Genomic DNA, 16,385 nt, shown 5'->3' on the forward strand with positions numbered 1-16,385 from the left:
TTTTTGTAGAGAAATATGTATTTTGCAATGAGACTCCGCCCCTCGCTCTAACAACGAATGAAAAATTCATCACAATTAGGACCGGGCGGGTGGGTGGGGTTTAATCTTTGTCTTTTTTTTTTAGTATATAGAGTTTTCTTTCAACTACAGAATAGTTAACATGTTTTCGGTTGCTTGTTGGGAAAAAAGGCTTGATATATTAAGGAAAAATGGACAAAATATAAGCCCCGCCCACCCACCCTTTCTCATTTGTGATGAATTTTTTATTCATCGTGAGCTGAAAAGTGGAGCTTAATTACAAAATTCTCATTTCTCTACAAAAAATTACCACATGAACTATGTTTTTAAAAGGGTAGAATTTTCTAGAGAAATTTTGATGTTATAATTAAACTCTTCCCCTCTGTTTGACTAGGAATGAAAAATCCATCACAATTGAGATCCGGGCGGGTGGGTGGGGTTTAATCGATTTTTGTTTTTTTTTTTAATATAAGTATAGAATTTTTTTAAAAACAAGAGAGTTAACATGTTTTCAGTTCCTTGTTCGTAAAAAAGACTTCGTATATTAAGGAAAAATGGACAAATTATAAACCCCACCCACCCACCCTTTCTCAATTGTGATGAATTTTTTATTCATGGTGTGGAGCTTAGTTATAAAATTCTCACTTCTCTACAAGAAGTTACCATATGAAATATGTTTTTAAAAGGGTAAAATTTTCTAGAGAAATTTTGATGTTACCATTAAACTCCTCCCCTCGGTCTGACTAGGAATGAAAAACCAATCACAATTTAATCATTTTTTTGTTTTTTTTTTAATATATAGTTTTTTTTAACAACAGGATGGTTAACATGTTCAAGTTCTTGTAGGGAAAACGACTTTGTATATTAAGCAAAAAATGGATAAAAGATAAGCCCCGCCCACCCACCCTTTCTCAATTGTGATGAATGTTTTATTCATCGTGTGCTGAAGGGTGGACCTTCGTAACAAAATCGTTATTTCTCTACAAGAAATTACCAAATGAAATATGTTTTTGAAAGGGTGGGATTTTCTAGAGAAATTTTGATATTACAATTAAACTTCCCTCGGTCTGATTGGGAATGAAATTATCATTACAACTGAGTTCGGAGCGGGTGGGTGGGGTTTAATCATTTTTTTTAATACATATATAGGTTTTTTTTAACAACAGGATGGTTAACATGTTTTCAGTTCCTTGTTGGGAAAAAGACTTCGTATATTAAGAAAAAAAAAATGGACAAAATATAAGCCCCGCCCACCCACCGATTCTCAATAATTGTGATGAATTGTTTATTCATCGTGAACTGAAGGGTGGAGCTTAGTTACAAAATCGTCATTTCTCTAAAAGAAATTACCACACGAAATATGTTTTTAAAAGGGTAGAATTTTCTAGAGAAATTTTGATGTTACAATTAAACTCCGCCCCTCGGTCTGATTAGGAATGAAAAACTCATCACAATCGAGATCTGGGCGGGTGGGTGGGGTTTAATCTTTTGTTTGTTTTTTTTTAATGTAAGTATAGAGTTTTTTTAACAGAATAGTTAATATGTTTTCAGTTTCTTGTTGGGAAAAAGGACTTCGTATAATAAGAAAAAACGGACAAATTATAATAACCATATAAAATATGTTTGCAAAAGTGTAGAATATTGTAGAGAAATTTTGATGTTACAATTAAACTCCGCCCCTCGGTGTGATTAGGAATGAAAAACTCATCACAATCGAGATCCGGGTGGGCGGGTGGGGCTTAATCTTTGTTTTTTCTGTATGTACGTAGTTTTCTTTCAACATTTTTTTGGCACAAAGAATAAGAGATATTATAATAAAAAAAATAATTTTGGATTGTACTGTACAAAACTCGTCTGAAATTTCAAATCGAAAAACTTCAAAATCTAAAAATTGAAACGTCCGAAAGTTGGAAAATCAGAAAACTGGAAAATTTAGAAATGAAAACTCGAAGAGATCGCAGAATTGTAGAAAACAAAAATGAAAGATTGAAAAATTGCAAATGGAAAAATTAAAAATTGAAAACTCGAGAAACTCAATTCGTAAAATTGCAAAATCAATAAACTGAAAAATTCAAAAGTTGAAAAATCCAACACAAAAATGAAAGATTGAGGAACTGGAAAATTAAAGTCAAAAAAGCCGTGGAACCGTTATTTACGCCACTGGATTTTACTTTATAGAGGTTATCAGGAAGCAAAAATTGCAAAAAAAATCGAGCAAGTGGATTTATTTTTTTATTTGTTGAAATAACCTTCGCACAATTTTTTGCCTGTCAACTCATATTAATAACAAAATACCATTACAAATTTTCTTTAAACATTTCTTTCAGACAGCATTTCCTGAAGCTTAAGTTTCTGGATTTTCCCTCCAGCTGTTCGAGGAAAACTGTCGAAAATTTCCATCCTCGTGGGAATTTTGAAGTATGCCAACTTTCCTTTACAGAAAGTTACGATGTCTTCAAGGGTTAAATTTGATTGTGGTTTAATTCTCGCACACGCACAAACTTCTTCCCCTAGCCTTTTATGTGGTGTACCAACCACCTAAAAAGAATAATAGTTAATTTAGTTATTATTATATTACATTTACACATTATAACTTACATACACTTCCAAAATATCTGGATGTGTGATCAAAAATTGTTCGATTTCTTTTGGAAACACATTTTCTCCTCCTCGTATAATCAGATCTTTTATTCGTCCGACCACTTGTCCACTTCCATCTTCTTCAAGAGTGAACTGGTCTCTAATAGAAAATTTACATTACAGTGAAATTAGATACGAAACGAAACAAACCCTGTTCTAAGCCAACCGTCTTGTCCTATCAGATCGTTCGTTTTCTCTTCGTCTTTCCAGTAACCTGACATGATACTATAACCTCGTACGCACAGTTCTCCAGGAGTACCAAAAGGTACCGTTTGGTCATGTTCATCTATTACTTTAACCTCCATATGTTCTTGTACGTACTTCACAAACTTTGGAGATTCTTCTTTAATTCCTGTCGGTACTGATTGAAACACTGATCCAGTACATTCTGTTAGTCCATAGATCAACTGAAACACGAAACTGAGTATGGAGAAAAGCAAACAGTTAACTTACACGGATTTTAGGTATATTCAAGGTTTTTATAATCTGTTCTAACAGATGATCTGAGGCTGGAGAAGCACCTATGAGAGCTATCTCTGCAGATATAGGTTCTGTGCGTTTTTCTTGACTTTCAATTAGATCTATATACATCGTAGGAGTTCCAATAAGTACCGTGCACCTGAATTTTCAATATTACAAAAATATTTGATTTATGGTAGTGACATACTTTTCGTTTTTGATTACGTCCAAAGCTTTACTGGGTTGGTAACCGTTCGTAGGTAAAACTATGGTACTACCGTGATGTAACGATGCCACGATTCCAGAGAGAGTACCATAAATATGAAAAGGTGGTAGTTGCACACAAATTTTATGATACTTGTTGGATAGTTCTATTTTTTTTCCCAACAAGAACCCATTATTGACCATTTTGAAGTGGGTGGTTAAAGCCGCTTTTGGTTGTCCTGTACTTCCCTGAAACGTCGTGGAATAAGTATTTATAGTACAAAATAAAAAATAAATTAACTGAAGTGAAATAAAGGCTGCAACCATCATCTGGACTGATACTGTGCTGCAGTTTTTGTACTGCTGCGATTTCAGTGTCAACAGCTAGATCCAAAATTTCGTGAAAATTATAAGTACCTCTAGAAACAATAGTACTGTTAGTTAAAACTTTAAAGTGACTCGTTAGCTAGTACCTTTTAGTGTCGTTGCTGATGCGAATGACTGTTCTAAGAGATGGCACTTTTTTACTTTGAAGTCTACCAGGGTTGCACTCTTCCAGTTCAGGAGCCACAGTTAACAAAGTCTCGTAGTAATCATGGTGCTTAAATTTATTAGCACACACCAAAGCCTTTATTTCAGTTTTGTTGATACAAAATTCTATTTCCGAGGCTTCAAAAACAGGATTAACGCATACCTAAAGAAAAAAATTTGTTTCAAGTGATAAATATGGCTGTTTTGCTCACCGAAATCAGACCAGCTCGTGCACATGCCATCTTGGTGACGTACCATTCTATCAAATTTGGAGCCCATATTCCTAAGCGATCACTTTTTTCTAAATTTAATAATCTGAAACTTGCGGCTAGTTTATCCGCCTTCTGTAAAAGTTCAGAAAACGTCACTGATTGGTTTTGGTGTGTTGAAATGATGGCTTTTCTGTCGCCAAACTTGTCGGCTGCGTTTTCTAAAAGTCGTCCGATTGTGATATATTGTAAAGGTTGTTCACCGATGTGATGTATATAACTGGGTTTTCTGATAGACTTTCTGAAAGTATTTGGTTGTTAAAAATGTTAATTTCAGTTTCAAGTTGGTTACTTAGTTGTTTGTAAACTTTTCGAAATGCCTTTTGAAAACATGTTTACTCAAGTTTCGGTCTTTTCTCTATACTTGCAATATCGTAAGTGGACACAAATAATGGATATGACTTGTAGATACTTAGTTTGTCGTCAAGCAAGATGCACTTGTCCTGTTCGTAAATTGACAATGAGTGTTGCGTATTTACTATTGAAAACAACATTAAAATTTCTAAGAATTTGTAGTTAGATAACTATTCTAATGTGTCCTTCAATGTGTCTTTCAATCCACTGATTAGTTACCTTTGGACAACTTAAACATATGTTTTTCATTGATTTGATAAACTGGAAGAGTGTTTTTATCATATTGAGTTAGTTTAAAAATCAAAAAATGATAATACAGCGTATAGCGTTTAAATTTCAAGAGAGCTTTGTTTGAAGTTATGTTATTTATATCCATTTAGAACTAGCAAACTGTTCGATTTGATGTCGTAGGAGTGAGGAAAATACCATAGTCTGCGTAGGAATTTAGTTGAGAGGGAAGACAAGAATTTGATAAGTTTATTTGGAACTAAATTACATGCACAATAAAGTACAAAAAGTGAAAGGAAAAAATATGAAGTCATTGAATCATAAAATATGTTTTTCTGGATGCATTCCTCTTTAAAGAAACCGTTCAGACAGCATTTTTACAAGTTCAAGCTTCTGAATTTTTCCTGCAAGTGGTCGAGGAAAACTATCGAAAATTTCTATCTTCGTGGGAATTTTGAAATACGCCAACTTTCCTTTACAGAAAGTTGCGATGTCTTCAAGTGTTAAATTTGATTGTGGTTTAAGTCTGACACACGCACACACTTCTTCGCCTAGTCTTTGATGGGGTGTACCTACCACCTAAAAAGAATAACAGTTAATTTATTTATTATATTTATATTTATACTTACATATACTTCCAAAATATTCGGATGTGTGATCAGAAATGCTTCTATTTCTTTTGGAAACACATTTTCCCCTCCTCGTATAATTAGATCTTTTATTCGTCCGACCACTTGTCCACTTCCGTCTTCTTCAAGAGTGAATTGGTCTCTAAAAAACATTTAAATTAGAATGAAGTTAGATAGGGGACAAACCAACCCAGTTCTAAGCCAACCGTCTTGTCCTAACATATCATTAGTTTTCTTTTCGTCATTCCAGTAACCCAACATGTTACTATAACTTCGTACGCATAGTTCTCCAGGAGTACCAAACGGTACCACAACACCATTTTCATCAATTACTTTAGCCTCCATATGTTCTTGTATATAGTTGACAAGTACTGGATACTTTTTTGTAGATTTTGTTGGTACTGATTGAAACACTGATCCAACACATTCTGTTAGACCATAAACCGACTGAAACACTAAGTTAAAACATATAAAACAACAAACACTTCACTTACGTGAAATTTAGGTATATTTAAGATTTCTATAATCTGTTGTAACAGATGTGGTGAGCTTGGGGCACCACCTAGGAGAGCCTTTTCTACAGATACAGGTTCTTTCCGTTTTTCTTGAGTCTCTATCAAGTCTAGAAACGTCGTAGGTGTTCCAGTGATCACAGTGCTCTTCTGGTTTTTGATTGCGTCCAGACTTTTCTCGGCTTGGTAACCGTCTGTTGGTAAAACAGCCATGATAATTTCGACGGTACCCAACACATGAAAAAGTGGTACCTGCACACAAATTGTGTGATGTTTGCCAGCTAATTCCATTCTTTTTCCAATCAAGAATCCGTTATTAATCATTTTGAAATGGGTGGCCAAAGCCGCTTTGGGTTTTCCCGTGGTTCCCTGAAGTACCGTTGAATAAGTATTGGTGGGTTAAAATGAACATGATTCTCACTGAAGTGAAATGGAGGCTGCTGCCGTCATCGGGACTAATAGTGAGCTGCAATTGTTGTATAATTTCGATTTCGGTACTACTCGCCATGTCCAAAGTTTGGTCAAAAGTGTAAGTACCACTACAGAAAACCACAGAATTAGTGCAAAATTCAGTTATTTCGTTATTAAGTACCGTTTAAAATCGTCGCTGATACGAATGACGGTTTTAAGCGATGGTACTTTTTTACTTTGAAGTTTCCCAGGGTCGTACTTTTCCAGTTGTGGAGCTATACTCAACAGAGTCTCGTAATAATCGCGGTGTTTAAATTTATCACCACACACTAAAACTTTAATTTGGGTTTTATTATTACAGTACTCTATTTCCGGAGCTTCGTAAACCGGGTTTAAACATACCTAAAAATTGTTTAAAAAATATGTTAAATAAAATGTGTTGTTGCCAACCGCAATTAACCCAGCTCTTGCACATGCCATCATCGTTATGTACCATTCCAGTAAATTTGGGGCCCAAATCCCAAGCGGTCATTTTTTTCCAAGTTTAATAGTTTGAAACTTGCAGCCACTTTGTCAGTTTTGTCTAACAGTTCAGAGAATGTCAGAAATTTGTCCTGATGGACTGAAATGATGGCTTTTCTGTCGCCGAAATTTTTGGCCACTTTTTCTAAAAGTTGTCCAATTGTGACATATTTTAAAGGCTGTTCGCCAACTTTGTGTACGTAACTTGGTTTAGTAGAATACATTGTATATGGATTTTCTGAAAGCCAATGTTGTGTTAATAGTTTCGACATCTTCCAAAGTATCGCTTTCTGTAAACAACACGTAAATGCGTTGTTAGTAGATTTTGATTTTTTATAATTACTTGTAACGTCGTAAGTGGAGATAAATAATACTTAACTTACGTGATGCATATAGGTTTAGTATTCGTAAATGGAGAATTATTGTTACAAACTGATAAGACGACTGTTCAAAATAACAATTTCAAATTACTGTCGTCAAGTACCTATCCTTGACTTGTTAAACGTGAAGTCGTTTTAGAAATAAATTAGTTCATAGCGAAAGAATTTCACTAATTCCTCGCATTTTATTCCAACATAATTATTTATTTTTTCTTTTTGAGCGTAGCGTTTCCGTGTCTGTCCGTTTGCCTTTCTGGCTCTCTGTCTGTCTCTGACTGTGTCGAATTTTCACCCTAGACATCCAGAATTTTTGGAAAAAATTCAAAACTGAATAACAATATTTTGCAATATAACTTTGAAATTGCAAAGCCGATTACTCTGTAAATATTTTAAGGTGATCGTAATCATGGTAGGTATATCGTTAAGCAAAATTTAGTCGTTTATCCCCTTCCAAAAAATTGATGACGTCATCTCAAAATTTTGCCGAATAAATCCTATCCAAAGTGTCATGTGATTTAAATAATATGATATAATGGTTGTAATAAAATTCGCAAAATCAAATCTTATTTTTCGAAAAATCCCGCTTTATATTTATCTTTAACCAATTTTTGAGATGTTTTTCATGTTCTTTCATTTTTCAGTTTTTCCATTTTTGGAAGTTTCGGTTTCATAGTTTTTGGTTTTTGCAACCTTAGTCCGGTTTATGGAAAGCGAATTAAAAGTTAATCGCGATTAATTTTAATTGAGTATTTTGTTTCCTCAAATTTCAGGTTCTTTATGTTTATTTTCCATTTTTAGGATTTTTAAATTTTCTTAATTTTATTCACAATTTTTCGATTCATTTCCTTTTTTTCAATGTTTCTTCCGATTTTACAATTTTTCGTTGGTGTATTTTATTCTTCAAATTTTTCATTTTTCAATTCCTCGATTTTCCAAATTTCAAATTTTTCAATTCTGCAATTTTTGGATTTCTCAATTATCCGATTTTCCGATTTTTTGATTTCCAGTATTTCGAATTTACAATATTTCGTTTTCGAGTTTGTAGTTTTTCGATTTGTAATGCCCGTTTGTACTATACTTTTAATCACCTGAAAATGGTAAATTTTTGCAGAGAAATATGTATTTTGCAATGAGACTCCGCCCCTCGCGCTAGCAACGAATGAAAAATTCATCACAATCGGGACCGGGGCGGGTGGGTGGGGTTTAATCCTTGTCTTTTTTTTTAATATACAGAGTTTTCTTTCAACAACAGGATAGTTAACATGTTTTCGGTTGCTTGTTCGGAAAAAAGGCTTGGTATATTAAGGAAAAATGGACAAAGTATAATTTGTGATGAATTTTTTATTCATCGTGAGCTGAAAAGTGGAGCTTAATTATAAAATTCTCATTTCTCTACAAAAAATGACCTTATGAACTATGTTTTTAAATGGGTAGAATTTTCTAGAGAAATTTTGATGTTACAATTAAACTCCTCCCCTCGGTCTGACTAGGAATGAAAAACCAATCACAATTTAATCATTTTTTTGTTTTTTCTTTAATATATAGTTTTTTTTTTTAACAACAAAATGGTTAACATGTTCAGTTTCTTGTTGGGAAAAAGGACTTCGTTTATTAAGGAAAAATGGACAAATTATAAGCCCCACCCACCCACCCTGTCTCAATTTTGATTATTTTGTTATTCGTCGTTAAGCGGAGGGGCGGAGCTTAATTGTAAAATCTTTATTTTCTTACGAGAAATTACCATCTGAAATATGTTCTTAAGTAATCGTGTTATACAACGAAAACTAAGTGTATTAATTAAAAAAGAAAACGAAAAGAGAAGCTCCACCCATCCGTCTCGATACCAATCGAGATGAATTTTTTATTCTTTGTCAGACCGATGGGTGGAGCGTAATTGCAAAATCGAGCACCCATCCGTCCTATCGCAATTGTGATGATTTTTTCTCATTTTAAACGTGTTTTAAGTTTGTAAGAATAAAAAATCACCATAATTGAGATGGGGTGGGTGGGCGGGGTTTATATTTTCCCTTTTTTTTCTTAATATACATAGTATTCTTTGAACAGCACGATACTCAAAACAATTGTCAAATTGTTAAGAAATAAGTATTTTGCACTTAAGCTCCGCCCCCTTGATTCACGGCGAATAAAAAAACATCATCACAATTGAGATAGGGTGGGTGGGTGGGCTTACATTTGCCTTTTTCTTTTAATATGTGTAACTTCTTTTCGCAACATGACACTTAAAACATGTATAAAATGGGAAATTCGTATGAGGATGAATTTTTTATTCAGTGGGAATTAAAAAAGAAAATTCTCATTTCTCTACATGAAATTTCCACATGAAATATGTTTGTAAGATTGAAAAATTGCAAATGGAAGAATTAAAAATTGAAAACTCGAGAAACTCAATTCGAAAAATTGCAAAATCAATAAATTGAAAAATTCAAAAGTTGAAAAGTGCAACAAAAAAATGAAAGATTGAAGAACTGGAAAATTAAAGTCAAAAAAGCTGTGGGACCTTTATTTACGCCAGTGGATTTTACTTAATAGAGGTTATCAGAAAACAAAAATTGCAAAAAATCGAAAAAATGGATTTATTTTTTTATTTGTTGAAATAACCTTCGCCCAATTTTTATTATATTAATAACAAAATACCATTACAAATTTTCTTTAAAAATTTCGTTCATACAGCATTTCTTGAAGTTTAAGTTTCTGGATTTTCCCTCCAGCTGTTCGAGGAAAACTGTCGAAAATTTCCATCCTCGTGGGAATTTTGAAATACGCCAACTTTCCTTTACAGAAAGTTACGATGTCTTCAAGGGTTAAATTTGATTGTGGTTTAATTCTCGCACACGCACACACTTCTTCCCCTAGCCTTTTATGTGGTGTACCAACCACCTAAAAAGAATAATAGTTAATTTAGTTATTATTATACTCATTATATTTATACATTATAACTTACATGCACTTCCAAAATATTTGGATGTGTGATCAGAAATTCTTCGATTTCTTTTGGAAACACATTTTCTCCTCCTCGTATAATCACATCTTTTATTCGTCCGACCACTTGTCCACTTCCATCTTCTTCAAGAGTGAATTGGTCTCTAAAAAACATTATTAGAATGAAGTTAGATATGGGACAAAACAAACCCAGTTCTAAGCCAACCGTCTAGCCCTAACATATCATTAGTTTTCTTTTCGTCATTCCAGTAACCCAACATGTTACTATAACTTCGTACGCATAGTTCTCCAGGAGTACCAAAAGGTACCACACTACCATTTTCATCAATGACTTTAGCCTCCATATGTTCTTGTAAATAGTTCACAAGTATTGGACACTTTTCTGTAGATTTTGTTGGCACTGATTGAAACACTGATCCAACACATTCTGTTAGACCATAGACCGACTGAAACACAAAGTTCAAACATATTGAAAAACAAATAATTCACTTACATGAATTTTAGGAATATTTAAGATTTCTATAATCTGTTGTAGCAGATGTGGTGAGCTTGGGGCACCACCTAAGACAGCTATCTCTGCAGATATAGATTCTTTTCGTTTTTGTCGAGTTTCAGTTAGATCTACAAACATTGTAGGAGTTCCAACAATCACCGTGCACTTCTCGTTTTTGATTGCGTCGAAAGTTTTATCGGATTGGTACCCATCTGTTGGTAAAACTATGGTACTACCGTGATGTAACGACGCCACGATTCCAGCGAGGGTACCATAAATATGAAAAGGTGGTAGCTGTACACAAATTGTGTGAGGCTTGCTGGCTAGTTCTAGTCTTTTTCCTAATAGAAACCCATTATTCACCATTTTGAAGTGGGTTGCTAAAGCCGCTTTTGGTTGTCCAGTGGTTCCCTGAAACGTCGTCGTATTAATTTATCGTTCAAACTAAACAAGTTACTCAACTGAAGTCAAATAAAGGCTGCAGCCATCATCTGGACTGATTCTGTGTTGCAGTTTTTGTACTGCAGCGATTTCAGTGTCAGCAACTAGATCCAAAATTTCGTGAAAATTGTAAGTACCTCTAGAAACAATAGTACTGTTAGTTAAAACTTTAAAGTGACTCGTTAGCTAGTACCTTTTAGTTTCCTTGCTGATGCGAATAACTGTTCTAAGAGATGGCACTTTTTTACTTTGAAGTTTGCCAGGGTCGCACTGGTCCAGTTCTGGGGCCACAGTTAACAAAGTCTCGTAGTAATCATGGTGCTTAAATTTATCAGCACACACCAAAGCCTTCATTTCAGTTTTGTTGATACAATATTGGATTTCCGAGGCTTCAAAAACAGGATTTACGCATACCTAAAGAAAAAAAGTTGTTTCAAGTGATAAATATGGCTGTTTTGCTGACCGAAATCAGACCAGCTCGTGCGCACGCCATCTTGGTGACGTACCATTCCATCAAATTCGGAGCCCATATTCCCAAACGGTCATTTTTCTCCAAATTTAGTATTTTCAAACTTGCTGCCAATTTATCAGCCTTCTGTAAAAGATCAGAGAACGTCAAAAATTTATTCTGATGGACTGAAATGATGGCCTTTCGTTGGCCGAATTTGTTGGCTGCTTCTGCCAAAAGTCGCCCGATTGTGATATATTTTAGAGGTTGTTCACCTATGTGGTGTATATAACTAGGTTTTCTGAAAATATTGTGTTTATGAAAATGTGAATTTCGGTTTTTAATTTCTCACTTAGATGCTTCTAAACTTTTCGAAACGTCTCCTTTTGAAAACATTTTCACTGATTTAGTGTTGTTAGTTAAGTGGACACATATAACAGAAATGACTTGGGTGTAACTAGCTTGTCGTATATTTATCAGTATATTCATATTTAGTGTGCGTAAATTTGTTTATCATTCAAAATAGCAATATTTCTTTTTCAAAAAACCTGTAATAAAACAAATATTCTGAAGTGTCCTTGATGTCTTTCAGTCCACTTATCAGTTACTGCTACTAAATATGCATGAAGTACGCGTTAAAACTAAAAACTACCAGTACCAACATTTTATTAACGAATATTTTAATAACAAAGGTGGGTTTACAATTTAAAATCAACCATCTTCAAAGATTTTTCTCTGAAAGCGTTTCCTTAAGCTTAAATTTCTGAATCTTCCCTGACATTGTTCGAGGAAAATAATCAAAAATTTGCATTTTCGTCGGAATTTTAAAATACGCCAACTTTCCTTTACAGAAAGTTGCGATGTCTTCAAGGGTTAAATTTGCCTGTGGTTTAACTCTCACACACGCACAGACTTCTTCACCGAGCCTTTTGTGTGGTGTACCTATTACCTAAAAACAAAGATAATTAATTAGATTTCTCTTGTACGGTACTACTTACCTGTACTTCGAGAATTTCGGGATGTGTAACCAGAAATTCTTCGATTTCTTTGGGAAAAATATTTTCTCCTCCTCGTATGATCATATCTTTTAACCTCCCGACTACGCGTCCGCTTCCATCTTCCTCGAGAATGAACTGGTCTCTGATAAAAGCAACCTTGATAATAATTATAATACGAATAAGGAGTGAAAAAACAGACCCAGTTTTGAGCCAGCCGTCTTTTCCTAGCATTTCGTTCGTTTTCTCTTCGTCTTCCCAATAACCCAACATGTTACCATAACCCCGTACGCATAGTTCACCAGCGGTACCAAAAGGTACTGCACCACCACTTTCATTAATTACTTTAACCTCGAAATGTTCTTGTACGTACTCCACAAGCTCTGACGCTTTTTTAGTGTCAGTTAGTACTGACTGGAACACTATTCCAGTACATTCTGATAGCCCATAGAGCAGCTGCGATACAAAAACTAAGCTTCTAGAACAACAAGGGTTTAACTTACTTCAACTTTACACCCATTTCTTGAAATCTGTTCAATCAGATATGGTGTAACTGGAGCCCCAGCTATCACAGCTATCTCTGCAGATATACGTTCTTTGCGTTTTTCTTGAGTTTCAATTAAGTCAGTATACATCGTAGGAGTACCATAAACCACCGTACACCTAAATTTTCAAAAATTACAACCGTACTCTGTGTTTGATTGATAGTGAGGTACTTTTCGTTTTTGATTGCGTCCAAAGTTTTACTCGGGTGGTACCCGTCTGTTGGCAAAACTACAGTGCTAGCGTGATTTAAAGCCACCATGATTGCAATATCGGTACCAAAAATATGAAATAGTGGTACCTGGACACAAAGTGTGTGGTGTTTGCGGGACAAATCCATTCCTTTACCTATAAAGAAACCATTATTTACCATTTTGTAGTGGCTGGTTAAAGCCGCTTTTGGTTTTCCTGTGGTTCCCTGAAACGATTTGTGGGGTAAAAATTAAATATTTACACTTTAGGAAAGTGTTACTGAAGTGAAGTGGAGACTGCAGCCATCATCTGGACTAATACACTGTTGGAATTTCTGTACATTAGCGACTTCACTATCATTCGCTAGGTCCAAAATTTGGCGAAAATTGTAAGTACCGCTGGAAAAATTGACAATTAGTTGAAAATAGCGCACCGTTAAAAGTACCGTTTATTTGTTTCGCTGATACGAATCACGGTTTTCAGGGATGGTACTTTTTCGCTTTGAAGATTCCCACGGGCGCAGTTTACCAACTCTGGGGCTATAGTTAATAAAAACTCGTAGTAATCGCGCTGTTTAAATTTATCAGCGCACACTAAAGCTTTGATTTGGGTTTTGTTAATACAGTACACCATCTCTGGGGCTTCAAAAACCGGATTTAGGTACACCTAAAGAAAAACGAATTTTTTGATCTAGCAAATGTGGTTTTTTGGCTAACCGCAATCAAACCGGCTCTTGCACACCCCATCATCGTTATGTACCATTCCAATAAATTCGGAGCCCATATTCCCAAACGGTCATTTTTCTCCAAATTTAGTAATTTGAAAGCTGCAGCTAGTTTATCCGCCTTTTGTAAAAGCTCAAAGAACGTCAAAAATTCGTTCTGGTGTACTGAAACGACCGCTTTTCGTTCGCCGAACTTGTCGGCCGTTTCTTGCAGAAGTTGTCCAATCGTGGTGTATTTCAAAGGCTGTTCACCGATTTTGTGTATATAACTGGGCTTTGTGGAGTGCATGATCGAGTTTCTGAAACTTTTTTGTGCATAAAAGTGTTATTTCTGTTTAATGTAGGTCACTTTGTCGTTTTAAAATTTTTCGAAATGTCGCTGTTTTTAAACATTTTATTTACTTGTTGTTCGTTAGGTTTTGTTTGCGCACAATATCGTAAGCTGGCACAAGTAATTGATTACTAGCTTCACGTTCATGTTATCTGGTACACATACGAATAAATGGAAAATTAATGTTACGAGACAACCAACTAACAATTCAAAATAACGTCATAAATTTTCAAAAAAAACTGCCGCTAATTAGCTGCCTTTCAGTTCGCTTATTTTATCGGTTATTTGTTATTAAACTAGATTTGTATTACTGTTTGATTAATGTTCTGTATTGAGGTTAAACTGCATTAACAGGGTTGAAGATTACAAAATTGCTAATTAAGAGGTCTGAACACTCATATATTGAAGTAGTAATATACAATTGAATATGTAATATAATTAAAGGAAACGAATGACAGTACAATTAATAGTTATACGATAAACATAGCGTCCTCTAGTTACTCCGTAGTTAGGCGACCGAGCCTCGCACTTCTGGACTAGAGATGGCGCCGTTCCAATACTTCCCCACGTGGCAAGAGCTCATTAGCGAACAACATTAAGTCCGCATGACTTCACACACCACACGTGTTTGGGCTTCGACAGTCCTTTAGTTAAAAAGTCGGCGATTTGACTGTCAGTTTTAAGTTAGCCGTCTAGCTGGTGGCAGGGGATAAACCCTATTTATTGTGTAAAATATTTTGCCGTTTTATTTTATTGTCTTGTTTTCGCGGGCGCTCACCACCTGAATTCCGTGTCTCCGGCTTGAGAGCAACCCCGGCGCTCTTTTCCCCGGAGAGGGAAAAGAGGCGCCACCCCAACTATATTGTTTGGACACACGAGATTCCGTCTACTCGCGCTCTGGGCACATAACCTGTCAGCGTCACAATTAGAAACGGAATCTGAACAATCATGTATTGAAGTAGAAAGAAACAATTGAATCGGTAATACAATATATTGTTGACACCCACAACAGTTGGGGTTTCCCAATGTCACCACGTGTTAATAAACACATACCCTACAAACTTTTTTCTAAAATATTATTACATTTTGTTAATAAATGGAATCACTAAATTCTGAACTAAATTTTAAAGTTTTCTTTCACACAGCATTTCTATAAGCTTAAATTTCAAAACAAGTAATATCAATAAAATATCAAATCGTTTTTATTATTCTATGACTAATTTCATAATAGGGTCAAATATTTCGCTAATCGCTAACTAACTGCTCTTATACAAATTACACTTGCTGAAACGGACAGTGGTTTCGAATGCGATTCATTTTCCCCTTTGGTGAAATTACAAACAAACATTCTCCCAAGTGCACTAAAACATGGATGATTGCCTCCGTTACGTTATTTTTTTCAATTTCAAATGCGTTGTGTTGTTTAGTAAGGTACGTTTATCGGACGCATTTACATTAATTCCTAAGTGGAAAATTATGTCCCAATTTGATAAGTTAACTGTTGTTCAAAATACCAACATTACAATTTCAAAAAAACCTGCAAAAAACGACTATTCTGAAGTGTCCTTGATGTATTTTTGTCCACTTATCAGTTAACTTAGCGTTGCTTAAACATGCATGAAATACTATTAAGACAATTGCTAGCGAGGCTATAATAATACAATTCGTAGTTATAAACTATTGAGTTTTGTTTGTGTGTAATTTAAGACTTGTTCCTTATCTACAAGAAGCTTTGTGGAACTTGTTTGATAGCAGGTAATTATAATACATTATTGACGTCAGTATTGTACTGAAAGAAACCCGTACCCCGCCTCGGTACGGCGCCTATGGGTTCTAGTATGTATAGCGAGGATGACTCATCGTGCGGCGTCGGGATGGCTGGAAGCGGAAGTCTCCATGGATTCCAGAAAGACCTCGATCACGAGACTCTTTTTTGGGATTTCAGCTCATGGGGATGTTAATGTTAATGTTAATAACAGTGTACCTCACAAACTTTTTTATAAAATATTATTACATTTTGTTAACAAAGCAAAACCACTGAAGTCCTCATTTTCCAAACTTGCTCCGTTTTGAACTAAATCTTTGTGGTTTCATCCATCT

General features: G+C 34.9%; 4 protein-coding genes across 4 annotated transcripts; all 4 read right to left on the minus strand.

Moving 5' to 3' along the window:
• Positions 1–2,235: 2,235 nt before the first annotated feature.
• LOC135133485 (medium-chain acyl-CoA ligase ACSF2, mitochondrial-like) lies at positions 2,236–4,454 on the minus strand. The gene is made up of 9 exons (XM_064061914.1): positions 4,414–4,454; positions 4,065–4,362; positions 3,795–4,015; positions 3,623–3,740; positions 3,326–3,570; positions 3,112–3,277; positions 2,809–3,065; positions 2,617–2,758; positions 2,236–2,556 (listed from the first exon to the last, which is right to left on the minus strand). The coding sequence occupies exons 1-9, from the start codon at positions 4,452–4,454 to the stop codon at positions 2,329–2,331; spliced, it is 1,716 nt and encodes a 571-aa protein (XP_063917984.1). The 3' UTR covers positions 2,236–2,328.
• Positions 4,455–5,054: 600 nt separating this feature from the next.
• On the minus strand, positions 5,055–6,352 carry LOC135133489 (medium-chain acyl-CoA ligase ACSF2, mitochondrial-like). The gene is made up of 5 exons (XM_064061928.1): positions 6,266–6,352; positions 5,827–6,213; positions 5,523–5,779; positions 5,333–5,474; positions 5,055–5,282 (listed from the first exon to the last, which is right to left on the minus strand). The coding sequence occupies exons 1-5, from the start codon at positions 6,350–6,352 to the stop codon at positions 5,055–5,057; spliced, it is 1,101 nt and encodes a 366-aa protein (XP_063917998.1).
• Positions 6,353–9,800: 3,448 nt separating this feature from the next.
• On the minus strand, positions 9,801–11,923 carry LOC135133887 (medium-chain acyl-CoA ligase ACSF2, mitochondrial-like). Its single transcript, XM_064062423.1, has 8 exons — positions 11,853–11,923; positions 11,516–11,801; positions 11,246–11,466; positions 11,074–11,191; positions 10,612–11,022; positions 10,308–10,564; positions 10,120–10,261; positions 9,801–10,055 (listed from the first exon to the last, which is right to left on the minus strand). The coding sequence occupies exons 1-8, from the start codon at positions 11,894–11,896 to the stop codon at positions 9,828–9,830; spliced, it is 1,707 nt and encodes a 568-aa protein (XP_063918493.1). The 5' UTR covers positions 11,897–11,923; the 3' UTR covers positions 9,801–9,827.
• Positions 11,924–12,221: 298 nt separating this feature from the next.
• Positions 12,222–14,243, minus strand: LOC135133498 (medium-chain acyl-CoA ligase ACSF2, mitochondrial-like). The gene is made up of 8 exons (XM_064061938.1): positions 13,947–14,243; positions 13,676–13,896; positions 13,511–13,628; positions 13,212–13,456; positions 12,999–13,158; positions 12,698–12,951; positions 12,499–12,640; positions 12,222–12,449 (listed from the first exon to the last, which is right to left on the minus strand). Exons 1-8 carry the CDS (start codon positions 14,241–14,243, stop codon positions 12,222–12,224), a joined length of 1,665 nt encoding a protein of 554 aa, XP_063918008.1.
• Positions 14,244–16,385: the final 2,142 nt, after the last annotated feature.

This window comes from Zophobas morio, unplaced genomic scaffold, assembly GCF_036711695.1.
Source record: "Zophobas morio isolate AGI-343-1 ecotype UQ-CSIRO unplaced genomic scaffold, CSIRO_AGI_Zmor_V1 ptg000004l, whole genome shotgun sequence".
Taxonomy (NCBI): domain Eukaryota; kingdom Metazoa; phylum Arthropoda; class Insecta; order Coleoptera; family Tenebrionidae; genus Zophobas; species Zophobas morio.